At 41.1% G+C, this 19,298-nt stretch overlaps 1 protein-coding gene across 1 annotated transcript in view; it reads right to left on the bottom strand.

Annotated features, from left to right (window-relative positions):
* LOC102035636 (general transcription factor II-I) overlaps positions 1-19,276 on the bottom strand; it is a 71,154-nt gene extending 51,878 nt beyond the window's left edge. The window contains exons 1-4 of the mRNA XM_031060369.1: positions 19,174-19,276; positions 10,080-10,185; positions 8,594-8,732; positions 85-213 (exon numbers count right to left, since the gene is read on the bottom strand). Of these exons, the coding sequence (XP_030916229.1) occupies positions 85-213; positions 8,594-8,732; positions 10,080-10,178 (367 nt within the window). The 5' untranslated portion in view covers positions 10,179-10,185; positions 19,174-19,276. The remainder of the gene's footprint in view (positions 1-84; positions 214-8,593; positions 8,733-10,079; positions 10,186-19,173) is intronic.
* Positions 19,277-19,298: the final 22 nt, after the last annotated feature.

The raw sequence follows: 19,298 nt of genomic DNA, 5'->3' as shown, positions 1-19,298 counted from the left end.
GTAGTTGGAAGGTTAAGATCATGCAGTTTTTTCCTCCCAAATGGAATAAAACTTTTAAAATCTAGAAGAATTTAAAGTACCCACCATAGGAAAAGCAGAAAAACTCCACCACAGACTTTCTAAGAGCCTCTAGCTCCTCAGCATCCAGCGTCTGTCTGTTTACAGGTGGTGTAATCCTCTGCAGTTCTGGAGGCCTGTCCTCTTCTGTAACACCTGGCAGTTATTTATAAAAATAAGACAAGCATAAAATACTAAGTTATTAGAAGTGCCTAGTCCCACCACTTTAGACTAGAGATTCTCAAGTAGGAAACCTGCCAGGAAATTGCAAGAGTTTACTTGTATTAGAAGCAAATGCACACATCTATGTATATAAGCAATGAGCAAATTTAAATTTACACCAGAATTGTTATATCCTCACTACAATCTTTGCAAATATCACCCCCTGAAGAACGACAAATTAAAAGACACATCCAAGGAGGCTTTTTTGGCATGAAGAGGTTGAAAACACTATTAATCTCACAGGAGGATAATACAGTAAACATAAAATGCTAAACTGCCAAGAAAAAAAGGACCAACAGAGTCACCAAGGAAAAGGTAAAAAATGCCAGTGTGAAGGGTCCCATAGCTCTCTAGTGCTGTGCATGTCATCTTATGCAGCAGTTCTGTTATGTCCTGGTTTATTTATTCTGTATGTGCTTTGCAGAACATTTTACAGAAGGGATCTGACTTTTGCCATCACAGCTCATCTCTTTCAAGGGACATTCTAAGTACACACCTCCTACTGCTGAATAAGAGGAGCTACAAACAAGACATCATCACGCAAAACAGAGAAGATTTCAGCCCTACATCATGTTCTAGTCTCTAAGCAAAAGTCACTGCAAAAGGAGTGAGGAAGTAAGAACACTTCCAGTATTAAAAAGATTAAAAAGCAAACAGAAGCTATGGCTTCGGGCGGCAGCCTTCCTTTCTCATAACTCAATTCTTGCTAAGATTTACTGAGAATCATCCAGCAAAATCAGAGGCAAACAACAGAGATATGCTTGCCTACCTTGAAGGAAAGGCAAGGGAGATCTGTGTTCCTTTGTGCAAGAGCATGATCAGTGCTGAAGCTGTGTCATGACTTCACCACGAGCCAGCACAGCAGTAAGCCTGAAACACTGCAATGTGCATCACCAGGACTGCTGGCATCAGAACTCTACACTGACACAAGAAAACAAACATCAGTTTGAACAACTGATTACAAATGGGCTGTGAAATGAGCTGAAGCAGCAATGCTTTTAGTAAAACCACATTTATCATCTTAAAAACTCGTATCTTCATTTCAAAGAGAATCTCATCCTTCCTGTGCAGATCATACATCTGCTTCATGCCCTGCAAACCCACCTCCACGTGCTACTTAGTTTGCCAGCTCTTCAGACCTGAAACTTTTGCATTCTCTGCAGTATGACAGGGCCTATCAGAACATGAAAAATAATGCAAAACTGGGATATTGTTATATACCTGTAACACAGGTGCCTAATCAATGACAGCATTTAGGATTTGCCTGTGGACTTGGGATAAGACATCAGCTTCCATTTACAGCTACATCTAATGTAGCTTTTTGAGTGGGTGCTTTTCCTATGTAAGAAACTGATTCACTGAAAATGCCTTTACTGCCAGCAGCTTAAGAAAGTGTATCCACACCTTCTAAAAATAATAAACAAACCAAAATTAAGATGACAACACTGCCCTCTTAATATGAAAATGAAAAGCAGACAGAAAGGTGGAGAAACTTTCTTAACTAGAAGACAAATCCTTATGGGTTTTTTTTCATTACATGATTTTTATGCATTTTCTTAAGATCACATTATGCATCTGCCTCCCTAATCCCTCCCACAATCACCAGCCAATTTTAATCAAGACTCACAGACAAGATTAAGTTTCAAATGCAGCAAGATTTGTAACAGCCCTGCAGAACTGATCAAACCCAGCAGGCATTCACTCCTCCTGGCACTACTGAGGGACACATGAACCCTTGGAGGTTACACAACTTCACGGGCTCTTCAATGCCCTTGCCACAATCGCTGGAACCCTGAGCAGGATTCGGGCTACATCTGGGAGGGGATATCTAGGACATATGCAACAAGAGGTGCAGAAGAGGGATGAGGGGGCTGATTTATGGCTCACAAAGGGGGAGGAATGGTTATATGGTAAAAAAACAGCATTCTGCACAGTTGTGAGCATCCTGCGGAATTAGTTTCACTATTCTTCTGGATTCAGCAAGACTACAACTACACAACTCCCAGCAACCCTCATTTTGCAATGAGAGTCCATATATGATTAAGTGCCTCTTATTTTCTTTGACTGTCTAGATGTTTTGGGGTTCTTTAGAATATCCTTCCCTCCAGGTCTGACAGTCCAGCATAGCACTCAGCTGGAAAAGGAATCTCCCAGCTGTCCCCATTCCAAGCAACAAATCCAGCACTGTCCTCATCTTACCGAAGAACAAGAAACAAAGAAATAAAGCTTTAGCAGAAAAACAATCTACTTAACTGAAACTTCCTCAAAAAAAGACCTGAAGATGAGATACTCAATAGAGAACAATTGGCACAATTTGGTATCTGAAGCTGACAGAGCTCAGGACTCCTCCAGCAAAAGAGCTGTCAGTCCCATGGCAGTTAAGGCATCTGAGAACATCAGAAGGTTTTTTATCAGGTGTCTTTCAGAAAAACAAGAAGTAATTTTAAGAATATGAATGTGACACCTGTGCAGGCACTCTGAGAGTCAACTTGAGAGCAACAACAATCTTGTGACACCACTCCTATACATGTATTTCATGATTTGTACTTAAGGAAAATTACTGCAATGAAAGAGGGAAAGTAAATGGGTGCATAGCTAAAAGCATTTTGCTTTGGTTATAGTATCATTCACTCGATTCATCTGTGAGCTTTTCAAGACCATCCAGCTTTAAGTTCATGAAATTGGAAAATTTCCTCAAATTAAAGAAAAGTCATTTTATAATTATCAAAAGATCACTTGAACCACACAAAAAGCAAATCACCTGAAGCAGAATTTAGGAGGCACAAAATTTCAGAAATACTGACTATCTACAGTAAGTTTCTGTTTGTTTTCGACTCTTGAGGGAACAAGTCCCAAGGGAACAGTCCTTGAGGGAACAGTCCTTGAGGGAACAGTCCCAAGGAAATGGGACTGAATTTTCCCCACAGGTTTTTAAACCAGTTGTTAACTTCACACCCCTTAGCAGACTAAGCAGAGACAGAACATTAAAGGTTTGTGGCAATCGAGCCAAGCAACAAGTTACTGTACAAGTTACTCAGAAGGATTCAATGAGACAGAAGCCCAGCTGCAGATCTTCAAGCAGGTCCACAGCAGCCTAATTTATGGGAAAAATAATTTTACTTGTCTGCAGATGATGGAATACACCCAAGAAGAAACAGATATTCACATACCAAAAAAATATACTGAGGAGTCAAAGCTGACCAATCCTTCCCATAAAGTCTGTGGAGAAATGCATTCCAGTCATTCTTGGATGTGTTCTTACATAAAGAACACCCAGATTCTGAGCATTTCTGAAACTACAAGAAGTTCTCCCAGCCTGTGGCTGGGTGGACATGGAGGTACAGGTAAGAAGAGTGGAAGACCCTGGCCCAAAGTCTCTAGCAGGACTTGAAGTCAAACTCAGGGGCATACCAGAGGCACTGTTAAGATCAGTGGAAACCCAAGGCCATCAGAAGAAAAATGAAGGCTCCAAAGATGGCCCCATCTCAGGCAAGTGAGCTCAAAGCCCTGGCACCACCAAAGAAACAAGCAGCATGACTGGGAGAGCTGCCAGAAGTTGAGAACTAGCAGGATTAAGCTTCTCTGCAATATTAATGGTGTAGCAGCCAGTACCAGTGGAAATGCTAGCAGAGGCAACTGGGATTCTTGGATAAGAACTGTCTCCTTGGCAGATGGGATGGAACACATGGCGCTGGGTAAATATCTTTCGAAGTCCAGAACAGGCGACCAAAAAGGTGCTTCTGAGTCAGGAAGCTCTTCTGAAAGTTCCCTTCTGACAGGCAAACACAACCTGGGGAAAATAAGGCTTCCTCTGGGTTTTGGGGTTTCTTTGGATGCCTTATAAACTATCTCCAGCTCACATTCAAATGAGAATGAATTCCACAGAGCCCAAGGGAAACTGCCACGATGACAAAGATGAGCACTGAAGAGAACAGCACTCTTCAGATACCCCAGGAGTAAGTCCTCTGTTCAGGATAGTTGATAACCCACAACTCCAGAGCAATCCAGAGATAACAATCCAGAGGCACTTTATCTTGCCAAGGCCATGCAAGAGGAGCTGAGGACCACACAATTCACTTTAGCAGGGGACAGCAACTAAAACAAAGAGGTACTGTTGGAGCAAGATGTATATGATTTTGATTGCTTACAGAAGTATCTACTTGTCCATAAGCTCAATATGAGCAGGTACTCAGAGAACATGCTCCTTCTGTATACAATTCAAATTTGCACAGGCCTAGAACATCTGACACTGCAGGTTACCCAATCACATGTCCTAGATACAAGAACACGCAGTTCTACACTGACTGAAACAGTCTATCTCACCATGACATAGGGCTCACCGTTATCTTCATTAAGCAGAGTTCAGAAGAATACATTATCTGACTCAGTTTTAAATAATTAATGCCTGTTGACTGGTTTTTCAACACTTACTATGCAACCATTCTAAAATTTTTAGAAGCGTTGTTATTATTAATTCTTAACATGTTTTCTTAAGCTAACAAGGTAAATGAGCTATGGCTAGGGCTCCTCCTTGCCCTGCAGTAAGGTGCTAGGGAACCCATGTGGGTCAAAGTCATCATGAATGAAAGCCATAGGAACCCAAATGCCAGTGCTGCTTTTGATAATGGGACCCTGAAAATGCTAAAGATAGATTCTGAAAATGTTAGGCTTTGTGTTTTCTCAGATGACTGCATCTGTGTAAGCAGTATGATAAATGATAGAATTGTTAGATGTGATGAATGTTTAGTAATTAAATATAATTATTATATAATCATAGGAAGAATCATGAGAAACTAGGTTGAAAACTTTAGAGCTATGTTTAGCTGAAATCTATGTATACAACAGAACAATATAAGTTTAATAATTAACATAGAAGTTATATAACGATAAAATATAAAAACCCGTTCCTCTCGAATGTATGGGAAATCAGATTTGAGGTGAAAACACCCCTGATTTCCAGAGCTCTTAATAAAAGCACCTACATATAATTGCCTATGTGGTTATATGTTTCCGAACGCTAACACTTTCACTGAACCACTATTATTTTTATCAGTTCTACACCACTAAAAAGTGTACATGCTACTTCCTTCAGAAACCTCATAAATACATTTCATCAGTTTAGCCCACTAAATTATACTCATTAATTTTAAAAAAGCAGTGGGTTTGAAGCCTGAGCCCTACAAACTCTGAAAACGGTTCATACACTACTCAAATTACACAAAGGAACTGTGAAAAAGGTGGAAATAAAGACTGAAGATATGTGCTGGCTTGCACAGAGTCACATCTAACCAGAGGTGTGCTTAGTAACTAGACTTCTGTTTCCATATTTAAAGAAATATGAAGATACCCACAACTGGAGAGGTAATTCTCAATACTGTCAACACCACGTGTTTCAGGGACTGACATCACAGATTAATTTTTAAAGGTTTAATTCTAACAGCAAAGTAAGAATCTCTTAGAAACTTTTATCAGTCCTAAAGTAACAAGAAGGATTCAACTCCCACTTGTTAAATATACAAAGAACTATGTCCTTCCTGGATTCTTATAAAACACCTATTAAAATCCCAACTACCACTGCCTATTGCTCGCTTTCATACTCAACTGAAGAAACAATGCAACAAGGAACTGTTGCCTCCACAGCTCTACATTTTAGAGCAAAAGATATTACACTACAAACTTCATCAAGACTTCAAAGCTGCCAAAGGCAGTGATGGAATCAGCATCATCAGGAATATGTAATGCTATTATTCCTAAAAATTGTTGTTCTGAAGTAATGTTTTCTGGAATTATCAACATCGTTCTCAGGGAGAAAACTACTTCCAGCATCAAGAGTCCCCTGAAAGCATGGGAGATGTGCACTCAGTGAAACCATAAAAGCAACAACTGACAATACTGGCTTTGTTCACACAGTTCTACACCATACTGTTCTGCAAGAATCATAATGGAAACACTGTTTTCAAAGTTAATATTCTTTAATCCTATCAGCCTCACACCACAAAAACACAGCCCAAGAACAAGTATGTTGTAACTGGAATAAAGCAAAAGGTGAGGATTATCAAAACTGATGCAGGATTTAAACACAGGCATGCATCTACAGAAACATCATCTCATACAGCCAAATACAAGCATGGATGAAAAGCCAGTGCTTCCCACAGTACAAAATCTGAAACAGAAATCTAGCCAGGAGATCAAACAGCAAATCCCCATAATTTCTGATTCCCTACTATTAAATGTGTCCAGTACACAAAGTCCCTGGTATATCAGGGCCCATGATACCACAGTACTAGCAATAAAACATAATACCTAGGATGTCAGGCAACAAAAACAAAACAAAACAAAGCAATCAGGCGAAAAACTGAACTCCCTCCCTAGTACTCAGACAGCAGTTTTCACAAACAACAGTATACGAAGATTGTCCCTGTAAAAAATGAAAAAATAAGGAAAAAGAAAAATAAATTGATTCATCTTACACTTGATTCTGCAATCAAGTTACAATTCTACATTTTGGTATCAGCAATCTGTTACAACCCAACATTGTATTGACTTTCCTTGGAGTAAATATGTGCACAGAAAGTCACTGTCCATGCCAGTAGGACAAAAAAAAAAAATAAATCCAGAGCCCAACTGTCTTAGGCTGCAAGATGTGGCTGGGACTGTGTATTCTACTGCCATCTGTCAGAGCTGGGGCAGTTCTCTTCTGTTCATGGGGCAGTTTTTTCTTTATCTCTCCCACAGCCAATCCTCCCTCCAGGAGATCTCTGCTGTCCATGGCCACTGAGTGTCCCTGCAGGGCTGATCCAATTCCAGCATGCCATGGGGAGATGCTGCGCCCAGGGGAGGAGCCAAGCATTCCTACCTGGATCCAATCTGAGCCTGGAGCAGCACAGCAGCCTTTGCCCAGTGCATTGCCAGAGGAGCAGCTTTCTGCTGCCCCGCATTGCCAGAGGGAGCCCAGGCCCATCTGCAGCAGCCCTGGAGCTGCAGAGGAAAACTCCCCCCGTGTGCAGGATCCCTGCTCCAGCAGCAGCACAGCTGGCACTGCAGGAGGGCTGAGCCCCCATGGGATGGGGCTGTGCCACCCCTGACACACAGGGGGCAGGGACTGCTCTCACTCTGGCTGTGGTTTGGTTTCTTTTTTGTACTATTTCATTTGTATTTTAATTTTTCTAGTAAAGAACTGTTATTCCTACCCCCGTATCTTTGCCTGAGAGCCCCTTAATTTCAAAATTACAATAATTCAGAGGGAGGGGGGTTACATTTTCCATTTCAAGGGAAGCTCCTGCCTTCCTTAGCACACACCTGGCTTTTTCAAACTAAGACACCTACCACAAACAACTGACCTTGAGACAGAGCCTCCAAGACAATTTTATGTAGCAGCAAAAGCATTTTTGGAAGTAAGTCTTCCTGTTATAGACTAAATGCAGTTGCTTTCCAAGCAGTATTCACCTTGACAACAACAACTTGACAGTTTTTTAAACTCCTCCTTAGACTGATTCTTCTATCATACCCCACCTTTGACCTCCATCTTCTCTCTTTCACTAGGCAAATAATTTTGTTATTTATTAGGCAGTGTCCACCACTAACACCTTCCCAAATGAGTGCATCAATGCTCCCCTAAATCATTACTGAATCTTTGAAACCTATCTCTAAAAATACTGTCCTCTATGAATGAATCAATGAATCATGTTTTTTGAACACAAAAGTTGCACAGTTTTACTGTAAAAATGAAATTAAACAAAAAACACACCCTAGATGTACTTAAAGCAGTAGAAAAGTAATGCAGATGTAATTTTAAGTCATTATGGTAGAGATGTGTACTTCTGTCTACTAAATTAAAGTGATACAAAATAGATACATGAAAAAATACTATCTTGTCAAAACTGTGCATCTGCTTTAGTAAGGCATGAAGTGATCTCAAGAACCAGGACCACCTGAGTTGACAGAAGTACTCCTCTACCTGTTCACTGCCCTCCTCAGTCTTCCTGAGTGGAAAAAATGTTTGGAGGAGAGGATACAAAGCAAAATTAACACACACGCTAGGAAATGCAGATGTATTATAAGGGTAGACCATCTAATACTTCTTATTGTATTAGTTTTCATATTATCTAAGAAAACATGAACACTTCCAGCCATTGTAGAAATAACACTACAAACAAGACCACTGTTACTGCTCATTTGACAGGTTGATTTGTATTAGCCAACATAATTATAGCATGCAGCCATGATAGACAGAATTTTGCTCCCAAAATTATTAATATTATGCAATATACATTATGCAGATTGTGACATACAAAAATAAAACATTGAAACTTACAGTATTCCATAAAATCCGTCTTAAAATCTTCCCTAGAGTTGACAAAGGCTTTTCCTCTCTCACTTCCAACAACAAAAACATTTCTTGCAAATACAGCAATACAGACAACTTCTGCCTTGGATTTGGAAAGTTCTTTACACTATAAAAAGAAAAAAAAAAGCTTTTATTATCATAGTCAAGATACAGTTAATAAAAATGTATGTGATATCATGTAAAACAATTATTATACTGCTGCCAGCATCCACTCTTCAGAAGATACTGTGAGCAACATAACATCAGCCAGTAGCAAAGCACAATTTACACATCTGGAATGCTTTTCATCAGAAATCTTAAAAGCAGTGTAGATTCATTGGCAAATTAGGACCTTGTATAGACTCAGAGATTGCATTGTCTTTGATTAAAATAATTTATGACATCAATCCATGTTAAATTACCACTTCCATGTTAATCATACTGTCTTACTCCAGCTTTCAACAAAGCATACAGAAGTTTTGTATATTCACAGCACACTTCTCACACACCATCTTCTGCTCAGAAAGGTGTGGTGGCAAGCAGGATGGCTCCCTGTAGTCTGCCCTGTCCTGTCTGCTGGGCCCAGCCCCAGGTGAATGCCCCCTGAGTGGAAGGATTGCACCATCCCTGCAAACACCTACCTACGTTCTGCCAGGAGAAATTTCTGGCAAGAATTAAAGCAGGAAGCCTATGGAGAGAACAAGGATCCCAAGAAAACTGGTGAGATGACCAAGTATAATCACAGAAGGTCAGTCTCTCCTAGGAACTAAATGAGAGTTTGCTACAACCTATAAAAAACACCAACAGTTGAGCATGGGAGGAGAAAGTAACACAAAGACTTTAAGAGGCAATGGGATAAAAGACTTGCAATATCCTGTCTTATAATCATTCCTCTCAAAGCCTCATTGCTAAAAAGAAAACTCTTGCTTATCATTTAAAAACCCCAATCTTAAACAAACAAATCTTGGACAGTGCCTCAATTTCAAGGAAATGGGACAGGCATTTCCACTCACAGCCCTAGCTAACCATAAACCCCACCACACAATTAAAAAACTTCTAAAAAACAGATGATATGCCAACAAAAAGAAGTATTTTCTGAACAAATTTTGTTGAGTTTCTACAACAGCTGAAGACAAGGCATTAGCCTCAAAACCATTTATTCACTCTACACTACATATGACAAAGACCAGAACATACTCTTGCCTTTCAACCACACTGTACCAAAACAATCAACAAATATTTCCCATTTATTTGACAAAAATAGTTTTTAAAACAACCACACCACAACAAGAAGCAAGATTACTGATAGCATGATTTATCACAACCAAAGATACAATTACAGCTGGTTGGACAATACACATTACAAATACCAACAATCCACCTTCCCTGCTGCCCAGTAGGAAGCAATATACTGATAAAATCCTGCAAATACCAAGACACATTTATGATGCCAAAACTTAACTTCTCTACTAACCATTGAGTCAAGTCCTGACATGAGAAATGTAACCACCATTCTGCTTTCCAAGTATTCCTCATCAGGGATGGATGTTGTTGGTCCAAGAATTTGAGCCATTTTCCTCCTGTAAAATGAAAGGAAAAAACCTTTTCAGATACATACAACAGTGAAAAAAAAATTAAAATCCCTCTCATGCAAGCAAAGAAAAAAAATAAATTCAAAATCCCACAGAACACAGCCCACTGCACACAAGCAACCAAACAAATAAGTAAATTAACAGGAGAAAGGCCATGCTCTTCTTTCATGCTTCTGGCTGTTTCATCCAAAGCTGGAGCTAAACATAACATAAAATGTTGTATCATGATCTGGCTACAAACTATCTGTGCCCAGAAAAATGCCTTTTAATTGATTAGCTGAATTTACATTGATTTTTCTTTCTTAGCATGTCTAAAAAAACACAGCAACAAACACTGGCATTAACAAACAAAAGGCAAAGTGTAATTATGACACAGGTATGAGAACAACCTTCCCTTATAACTATGAAAGCCTAGCCCAAAACAAACAATCACCACCCTGCCCCAAAATCATAACCTCGAAGACTACAGTATCAATAACCAAAATGTGACATTCTTATTTGCATATTTTTCAGTTGTAGGATTAACTCAAAGCTGAGTAGTCTCAAGTAAGGTGCTAAAATTAATTACTAAATTTCAGCACCCCTTCTTTCTGTAGGTCATTCAGGAGATTTTAAACTCATTTAAAACATAAGTAATAATCAAGATTTGTTTATGCTTCTGTTGGTAGAATTGTTGATACAAAACTGATATATGAGAATGAAGTTTCAGCAGCTTCTAAGAGCACATTTTTCTAAAATACTTTATAAGCATTTATATCCCACAATAAACTTGGATTCTTTGAGCATCACACTGAGTCCCCATCTCTCTCTCTCCATCGCCAATAGCGGCTTTTCTTTTTCCTGGAACTGTACAAACTTGCTCTGGACTGAAAACCCAGAAGAACACTGGGAGCTCACACCTGTGGCCACCGGGGCCAGGACGCAGCATTTTCCAGTGCAAGAGGGACTGATAAGAGACTGAGCGAGCTGAGCTACCCCTCATGACAAGGACTTTCTGAATTTGCCATCTCTTCAGAACAGTGAGAGGTTTTACTGTTTAATATTATTCATTTTTTTATGCTTGCGAATACTTTGCTTGTTAAATAAACAATTTTTCCCACTTTTCCCCAAGGAAATCTTTACCTCAACCAGTAGTGGGAGGGGTTTGAGTCTGCTTTCTGGAGGGACCATTTTTGAGCTTCCTCCCAAACTTTCCCTAAACCAGGACAAATACAGTTTTTGGCGCCCAACGTGAGGCCTGAGAAAGTGGGAAAACCTTGTATTGACTGCATTTTGGTTGTACTTATTCTGTATTGGAATAAAGCAGTCAGCAGCCATATTGCTTGAACTGATAATGTCTCTCTGGGTGGAGGCCTTCATGTATCTCTGGTCCCCAGATTTGAGTTTTTAATACCTTTCTGGTCCCTAGGTTTATTTTCTTATCTGGAGATAGCTCCAGTATTGTCCCTAACATAGTTTTTACAGTAGAGAGGCACAGATTAGAATAGCTATTTTGCTTGGCATGGTGATAATTATTTACAGGGAGTTTGGAAAGGTACTGGAGTTTGTTCCAGATCAGTATATATACATACATATATCTACATTTAAAACTATACTATATATATTTATTTATGTATATGTGTCTCAGTTTGAAAGACACGTGTCTGCCAGGGAAGATGGGAACCTGCCTTAGAATGGAGAGTACGACCCTCCTTCCATCCAAATTATTATAACTCCAAAATTAAGGAGCTTTCAGGCAAAGATATGGGAAAAGGAGTATCAGTTCCTTACTAGTATGTATGTGTATAACAAGGCAAACAAGCAAACAGCAGCAGCAAGAAGCAGAGGCACAGGCCCAGCCCGGCCTTGTCCGGGCTGCAGAGAGAAGGGACCTTCCCCTGTGCGCAGTTCTGGGCACGGCCGCCAGGGGCGCTGCTGGCTCCCAGCAGGCAGGGCGGGTGCAAGGGTTATTGCCTCTGAAATATTGCACATGCTAATGACAGAAAACTTTCTGCATACATACTATATTTTATATACATATTCATTAAGTTTCCCAGAATAAACATACCTATGGTAATCATTTCCCCCAAATCATTAACATATTTTTTCTACCCTTTATGCATGCATTTTCCTGTCCTGGGGGTCTTTTTGGTGGTCCCTGGTGGTTGGTGACCCCAAAGTCATACTGACAACTCAGTGAACTGGTAGAAGTTGGCACAGCCAGGCTGGCTATGTTCCAGTTCTTCTTACAGAAGGGGCATTGTGCAGTTCCAGCACATCCAACAGCACCGATTCAGCACTGAGTCACAAGAAACCAGCAGCATTTTGGTAGAGGAGGATGAGGCAGGGGGGAGAGTTCATCATACAGCTGAGACCTTCCCAAAACCCAGGATAACTAATTCCATTTTTTCCTAGGTAATTTTATGGTAGTGAGCACCGTGACTTTTTAGTCAGCCTACATGACCTCTGATACTGTTAAGAGCAATTAAAAGAGTAAAACACAGTTCCAGCAGCTGCTATTTGAAGTGTCCTAGTGCAGCACTTAGGCATTCATAAATTACACGGGAAGCATGTAAACAAAATGAAATATTAATCACACCACACCTAACCATCTGATAATTCCTGTCTTTACCAGTGTAGTTTTATTTACTTCGTCAACATGATGATCAGCTTCACTAAAAATTACTTTAGTTCTGTGTATCCATCAACACACAGAATATTTGAGAAGTGAATTAATTTAATCCAAATTCCACTAACACATTTTTCAGAGAAAGAAATTGCTGTCCTCACCAGTGCAAGCTGTTACTTTGTATTTGTACACTACAACGGTCACATACAGCAAACAAAAGACTCAGATTTAAAGACAAACTAAACTTTTTAAGTTTTTCTCACAAAGAGCTAATCCAACACTAAGCATCCATTCACATTCCATCACCTTGGGGAAAAAAATCACCTGGTATCCAAAGCAGGCACCTTTGCATGGTGGCTTCATGCAGTCAAGCACCCTGTGTCCTCACCGGAGTACTGCTGCCTACTGCCACGGTGCTGGATTATTCCGACCACCGACAGCACAGGTGGGCTGCCCCCAGAAAGCTGCCCAATCTGGGGTGCAGCTACAGGGTACAGCAGCTCTACGGCTCAGGTGGACTGCAGATTGCGCTGAGGGTAGGGACAAGGATCAGGGAGAGGCCCTCTGTATGGTTTCCAAAAAAGTTTATTCCCGGAGGTTCAGTAACAGAAAGGGCAAACTCAAACGCATACATCAGATTAGAAGCGGGGGGAGGTCTCAGGGAAGGATACAATCTTAGACCAATTGGGAGAAATTGGAGGTGGAACACAAGGCGGGGAATACAATGTTTAAACCAATAAGGGACTGCAGGGGAGGAGAATAATTTAAACAAACCAGTGGGGTTTTGAAGGACACAAGATTGATAGGGAAGTTTCTAGAAAAACAAGGCAGGCTTGGGAAGGGATTGACATTCAATAGGAGGAGGAAGAGGGAACAGAGGGGCAGATCTTTGGAGAGATGGACAGCCAGGGCAAACCCAATAACACAGGGGGGAAAGGAACAATCCATCAAGAATAAAATACGCTATAACAGTACAAAATAAGAAAGATTACAAAACTGACTGCTAGAAAGGCATTACAATTAAAAAACACAGTGCTACAGCCTACCACAGCACACATCAGGGCACTGACTGGGAAACCAATCATCCCACCACTCTTCAGCAGTAATCAGCCTCCTCCACTTGGTCACTTTGTTATATTTGCCCAATTATCCCATCATCAAAAAAACCAAACAATATTAGAGGTAGCAGCAATTTCAATTGAATAGCTTAAAATATATAAAACTGGATACACTTGAAATATTGACAATATAATTTGGTTAAAATAAGGGATAATTTGGTTCCAATAATAGCACATAAGCAAAAAAAAAATAACCACGTGGGGTACGGCGTGCAGAATCCTTGGACCCCTGCCACCTCATGTACAAGCTTGTCAAGCTACAATTCCCCCTTATATGCCATATGTCAATGCCATCTCCTCCCATTTTCAATTCATCACACTCCTACCTCCGCCCTCATCACCACCTTTGCCGCGTATGCTCCACCACTCGTTTTGGGGGTCGCACCACTTTTTGGGGGTCGTCTCTGATGAAAGCTCTCCTCTTTCTCGATGTCCTTCAACTCACCCTTGGGTCACACATGCACACCAAGCTAGTATAATGTAAGCCAAGACTAACATAATATTATATGTAAGCACCAAAGCAATAAATCTCTTATAACTAGCATTTTCCTGGGACCCAACCAGATTTTCCTTTCTTTCTGTTAATTTTTAGTAACTGTTATCTCTTGCTTTTTCCTGCCTTGAACATCTGCAGAAAAAGGGGGGATGGAATCCCTCCTCTCCCTTTATTTCTTGGCATTACACTTTTTAACTGCTTTATTATTTCCAAATATTAATTACTGTATCAATATTGATTACTGTTTCAATTTTGTCAGCACAAATCATACCTATTTACCACAACTTCATTCCTTCTGCAGCTCGCTCCCTTGTTCTTATTATTACATTGAACCAAATGAACCAGAACAATGATTTCCATGGAACTAATTACATGTGCTCTTCCTCACATTAAAGGAAGAAGATTGGTCAATCCTATTACGAGGGTCTCTTCACCCAGATAAAAAAAGTCCAGGGACCAGAAATAAAAGTCAACTCAACAAGCCAGAGTTTGGGAATATGTCAGAAAATTACAAATATACAATCTTTTCAGAGGAACACAAGCTTCAATCAAACTTCTATGAACAGGTTTCATGTCCTGATGGATAAGGAAAAATTGTGGTACCCCAGTTGTCCCTAGGGCCCCCTATGGTATGTTGCTTAGGAGACAAACTTTTATGCCATCTAATTTACATAACAGAATTCCAAGTCTATTTTTTTTTACTTTGGTTACTGTTTCCTTTAAAATGCTTTATTGGATTTTGTTATCTTAAATGCAGAGTTTAAGTTAAACAAGCAGAAAAGAATATGAGATATATTTACAAAAGGAGTCTAAAAGTTGTTCCACATTGTGAAATACTGACTGAAAGACTTGTACACTGACAACTCAGCTACAAGATTAGCTTACGGGGGCAGCTGCACTCATGAAATAGTCACCATGCAGATGTTTCTCTCAAGCACTTCACATACCAAACCTTGGATAAAACAAGACTGCAAACAAAAAACTGGCTACCCAAAATATTTTGTGATTGAAAACATTGCTGTGAAGCCAAGAGAGGCTAATGAGGTTTTATGTCCATACATATGTACAATTATATGCCAACCTCTCTTTAACACCAGGCTAACAGGCTTCTGCAGCAATTCTTTGTTGTCAGCTGGAGCCATTCTTTGCTGGTGGCTGTGTTGTTGCACACAGGGGCATTGATATGGGAAACTTGCACATTTATGAAAATTCAAAATTTTAGAAGCATATCATGTACTTAGGCGGGTGGAGGAAAACAGAAATACACAGAGATTACTTAGGAAGTTTGCAAAAAAGTACCGAACAAAGCTTGTAACAGGAATGCAACCTGTTAAGTAGAAACAACTTGTAACAGAACACAAAAGAATATAGTTGCTATGTAAAGACCATAAAGATAAGAAAACCCAGTAAAACAAGACTCAGGTATTGTTGGAACAGGTAGTGTTAGGTTCTGTTCTAAAGCAGAACCCAAATCAGCCAGGACCAGGCTCCTGGCTTTGGCCAGGACAAAGTGACCTGGGAGAAAGTCAAACCTCCACTGAGCTTGTGCAGAGGAAATCAAGCAACAAACACCGAGGAAGAAGATCCTACTTCATCAAGAAGACCCTTGCCCAAGACCCCCAGAGGGCATGGCACTACAGAAGACTATAATAGGAAGTACAAGGAGACAGAATGGGCAGCGAATGGGTGGGCAGGGAGGTGTGGGCTTGGGAGATCAATGTGTATTTAAACCTGAAACCTGTCTCACCAGGTACACATGTATGGAGGAAATATGCCCCACGTGTCCCACCTGGTAATAACATACCTGCTTTACAATTTTAATTCTAAAGTCCTTATTCACCAACTCACCACTAAGATGATTAGAGGGATGGAACAACTCACCTACAAGGAAAGGCTGAAAGAATATATTTTTGCATAGATATTAATAGCAAAATAAAGGGTAAGACCAACCTTTGTTCTCTACTGGATGCAGAAGGGAACTTAGTTAACTGCAGATAAGGAAAAGGCAGAAGTGCTCAATGCCTTCTTTGCCTCAGTTTTTAGTGGGAAGATGGCTTGTCCTCATGACAACTGTCCTGCTGGGTTGGGAGATGGTGTCAGGGAGCACAGTGATCCCCCTGCTATCCAGGAGGAGGCTGTCAGAGAACTGCTGAACGAACCACTTGGATGTTCATAAATCTATGGGCCCAGATGGGATCCACCCCAGGGTGATGAGGGAGCTGGCGGACGAGTTTGTGAAGCTGCTCTCCATCCTCTACATACAGTCCTGGCTCACTGGTGAGGTTCCAGATGACTGGAACCTGGCCAATGTGACACCCATTTACAAACAGGATGGGAAGAAAGATTCCAGTAATTATAGGCCAGTTTGTCTGATCTCAGTATCCAGTAAGGTAATGGAATAGTTTGAGCAGCATATTGAGCAGCATCACACAGCACTTACAGGATGACCAGGGTATTAGACCCAGCTAGCAGGGGTTTAAGAGGGATAGGTCATATTTGACCAACCTGGCCTCTTTTTATGACCAGGTGATCCTCCTGATGGATGCAGGAAAGGCTGTGGATGTTGTGTAACCTGACTTCAGCAAGGCCTTTGACACTGTGTCCCACAGCATTCCCTGGAAAAGCTGCAGCCCAGGGCTGGGACAGGAGCACTCTCTGCTGGGTTCAGACCTGGCTGGATGGGCCCAGGGAGTGGTGGTGAGTGGTGCTGCATCCAGCTGGCAGCCAGGCACCAGTGGTGTCCCTCAGGGCTCTGTGCTGAGGCCAACTCTGTTCGATATTTTTATTGACGACATGGATGAGGGGATTGAGTCTTTCATTAGTAAATCTGCAGATGACACCAAGCTGGGAGCGTGTGTAGGAGGGCTCTGCAGAGAGACTGGAATGGTTGGAGGGATGGGCAGAGTCCAATAGGATGAAGTTTAATAAATCCAAGTGCCAAGTCCTGCATTTTGGCCACAATAACCCCTGCAACGCTCTAGGATGGGGATGGTGTGGCTGGACAGTGCCCAGGCACAAAGGGACCTGGGGGTGCTGGTCAACAGTGACTGAACATGAGCCAGCAGAGTGCCCTGGTGGCCAAGAAGGCCAATGGCTCCTGGCCTGGGTCAGGAATGGTGTGGCCAGCAGGAGCAGGGAGGTCGGGCTGGGAACACAAACCCTGTGAGGAACCACTGAGGGAGCTGGGGGTGCTCAGCCTGGAGAAAAGGAGACTCAGGGGTGACCTGATCACTCTACAAATCCCTGAAAGGAAGGGTGATAAAATACTAGAATGGTCTGCCCGGGGAGGTGGCGGAATCTCTGCCACTGGATGTGTTTAAAAAAGGACTGAATGTGGCACTGGGTGCCATGGTTTAGTTGACGTGTTAGGTCATGAGTTAGACTCTCTGATCTTGAAGGTCTTTTCCAACATTGTGATTCTGTCATGGGGATCGGTCAGCCTGGAGAAAAGAAGGCCTGAAGATGACCAAATTGTGGCCTTCCAGAACCTGGAGATAGCCTACAAAAGACCTAGAGAGGGAATTTGAACAAGGGCCTGGAGAGGCAGGACCAGGAGAAGGGCTTCACACTAACAGAGGCCAGGATTAGACTGGATATTTTGAGGATGGTAATGCCTATATAAATAGCTTGAGTTACAAGATATCAACATAACGTAATATATCTATATAATCTGATATCAATATAACCCGAATCATAGCTTTTTGTATCTATATAACCTGATACAAATAATCTTCTATACAATGTAATGGCTAGTAAATGGTTAACTAGTTGCTGAAGAATTAATAGGCAAAAAAGAAGAACTCACCAGGTAGATAGCTTTAGAGATAGACAAGTATAGTACTAATGAGAAATGGGCAAATGTAAAGCCAATTAGCCATGAAACAAAGCATTTAGAACCAGACAGGGCAAACAACACCATAACTGCACATGCTCCAAAGACAACGTTGAAAAGTTCAGGTGCGAAGAAGACCTTGGAAGCCTTCATCAAAGACCCTCTGTAAAAAAACATTTTTATGATTCGTGTCAATTGGAAATGGAAACAGCAAATGCTTGTATGTGCTAGGTCGAAAGTGGATGCATTCCCTGGAATAACTACAAAGAATGGTGTTGGAACTTTCTGACCAAATAGCCAAATAAAGCATTAAACAAGAAAATAGAAGAAGTATAGTAGAGTAAAGAAATGAAGCAGCCAAACAACTGATGCTTAGAATAAAAGAGAGGAAGTTGCGGTACACCTAAGGGATATTGCAACAAGGTGACAAAATGTTTATGTATATTAAAAAGCTTGGTGCATTTGTGCCAGACTAAAATTATGTAGAACACACCAGTGAAAGGCCTCCCCTGAGATGACCACAAGAAGGACAGGAAGCCAATGACTACCTGGAAAGACGAAATCGCTGATCCCAGCTTATTGATATTTGCTGATTTGGACTAACACAAGCACACTGGAAAATGCTTTGTAGACTTAAAAACACTACATATACTTTGTCAAAATTGTATGTGGCGCACGCCGTTAGTGGAGCAGTGACTCCCCAGCCACCCAGCGCCACTTGCTAGCTTTCTTCAAAATAAAAGATATAAAAATAAAATTCAGTTTGGCTATTGAAATTTTATATCACCCCGACGAACCCCCGAATTGGGGAGACGCACGCATAGTGCAAACAAACCATCTAATAACCATGAGTTCATACTATGCAAATTACTTCCGGCGTGCATATCACGTTGTTATGTCAGTAACACTAAGCAATACTTACTGTATAAATATTCCACAGCACTTGACAAGGGTGGGTGAGCTAGCCGGAGAAATGCTCCTCACCACCAGCAGGCCGGGCCAGCTCCCACCACTGCCATTTACCGCCCTCGCTCCGCCCCTTCCCTT

Source organism: Geospiza fortis, unplaced genomic scaffold (genome assembly GCF_000277835.1).
Source record: "Geospiza fortis unplaced genomic scaffold, GeoFor_1.0 scaffold59, whole genome shotgun sequence".
NCBI classification, from domain to species: domain Eukaryota; kingdom Metazoa; phylum Chordata; class Aves; order Passeriformes; family Thraupidae; genus Geospiza; species Geospiza fortis.
Note: the sequence above shows the minus strand (reverse complement) of the source record. Positions and strands in the feature narration are given on the sequence as shown.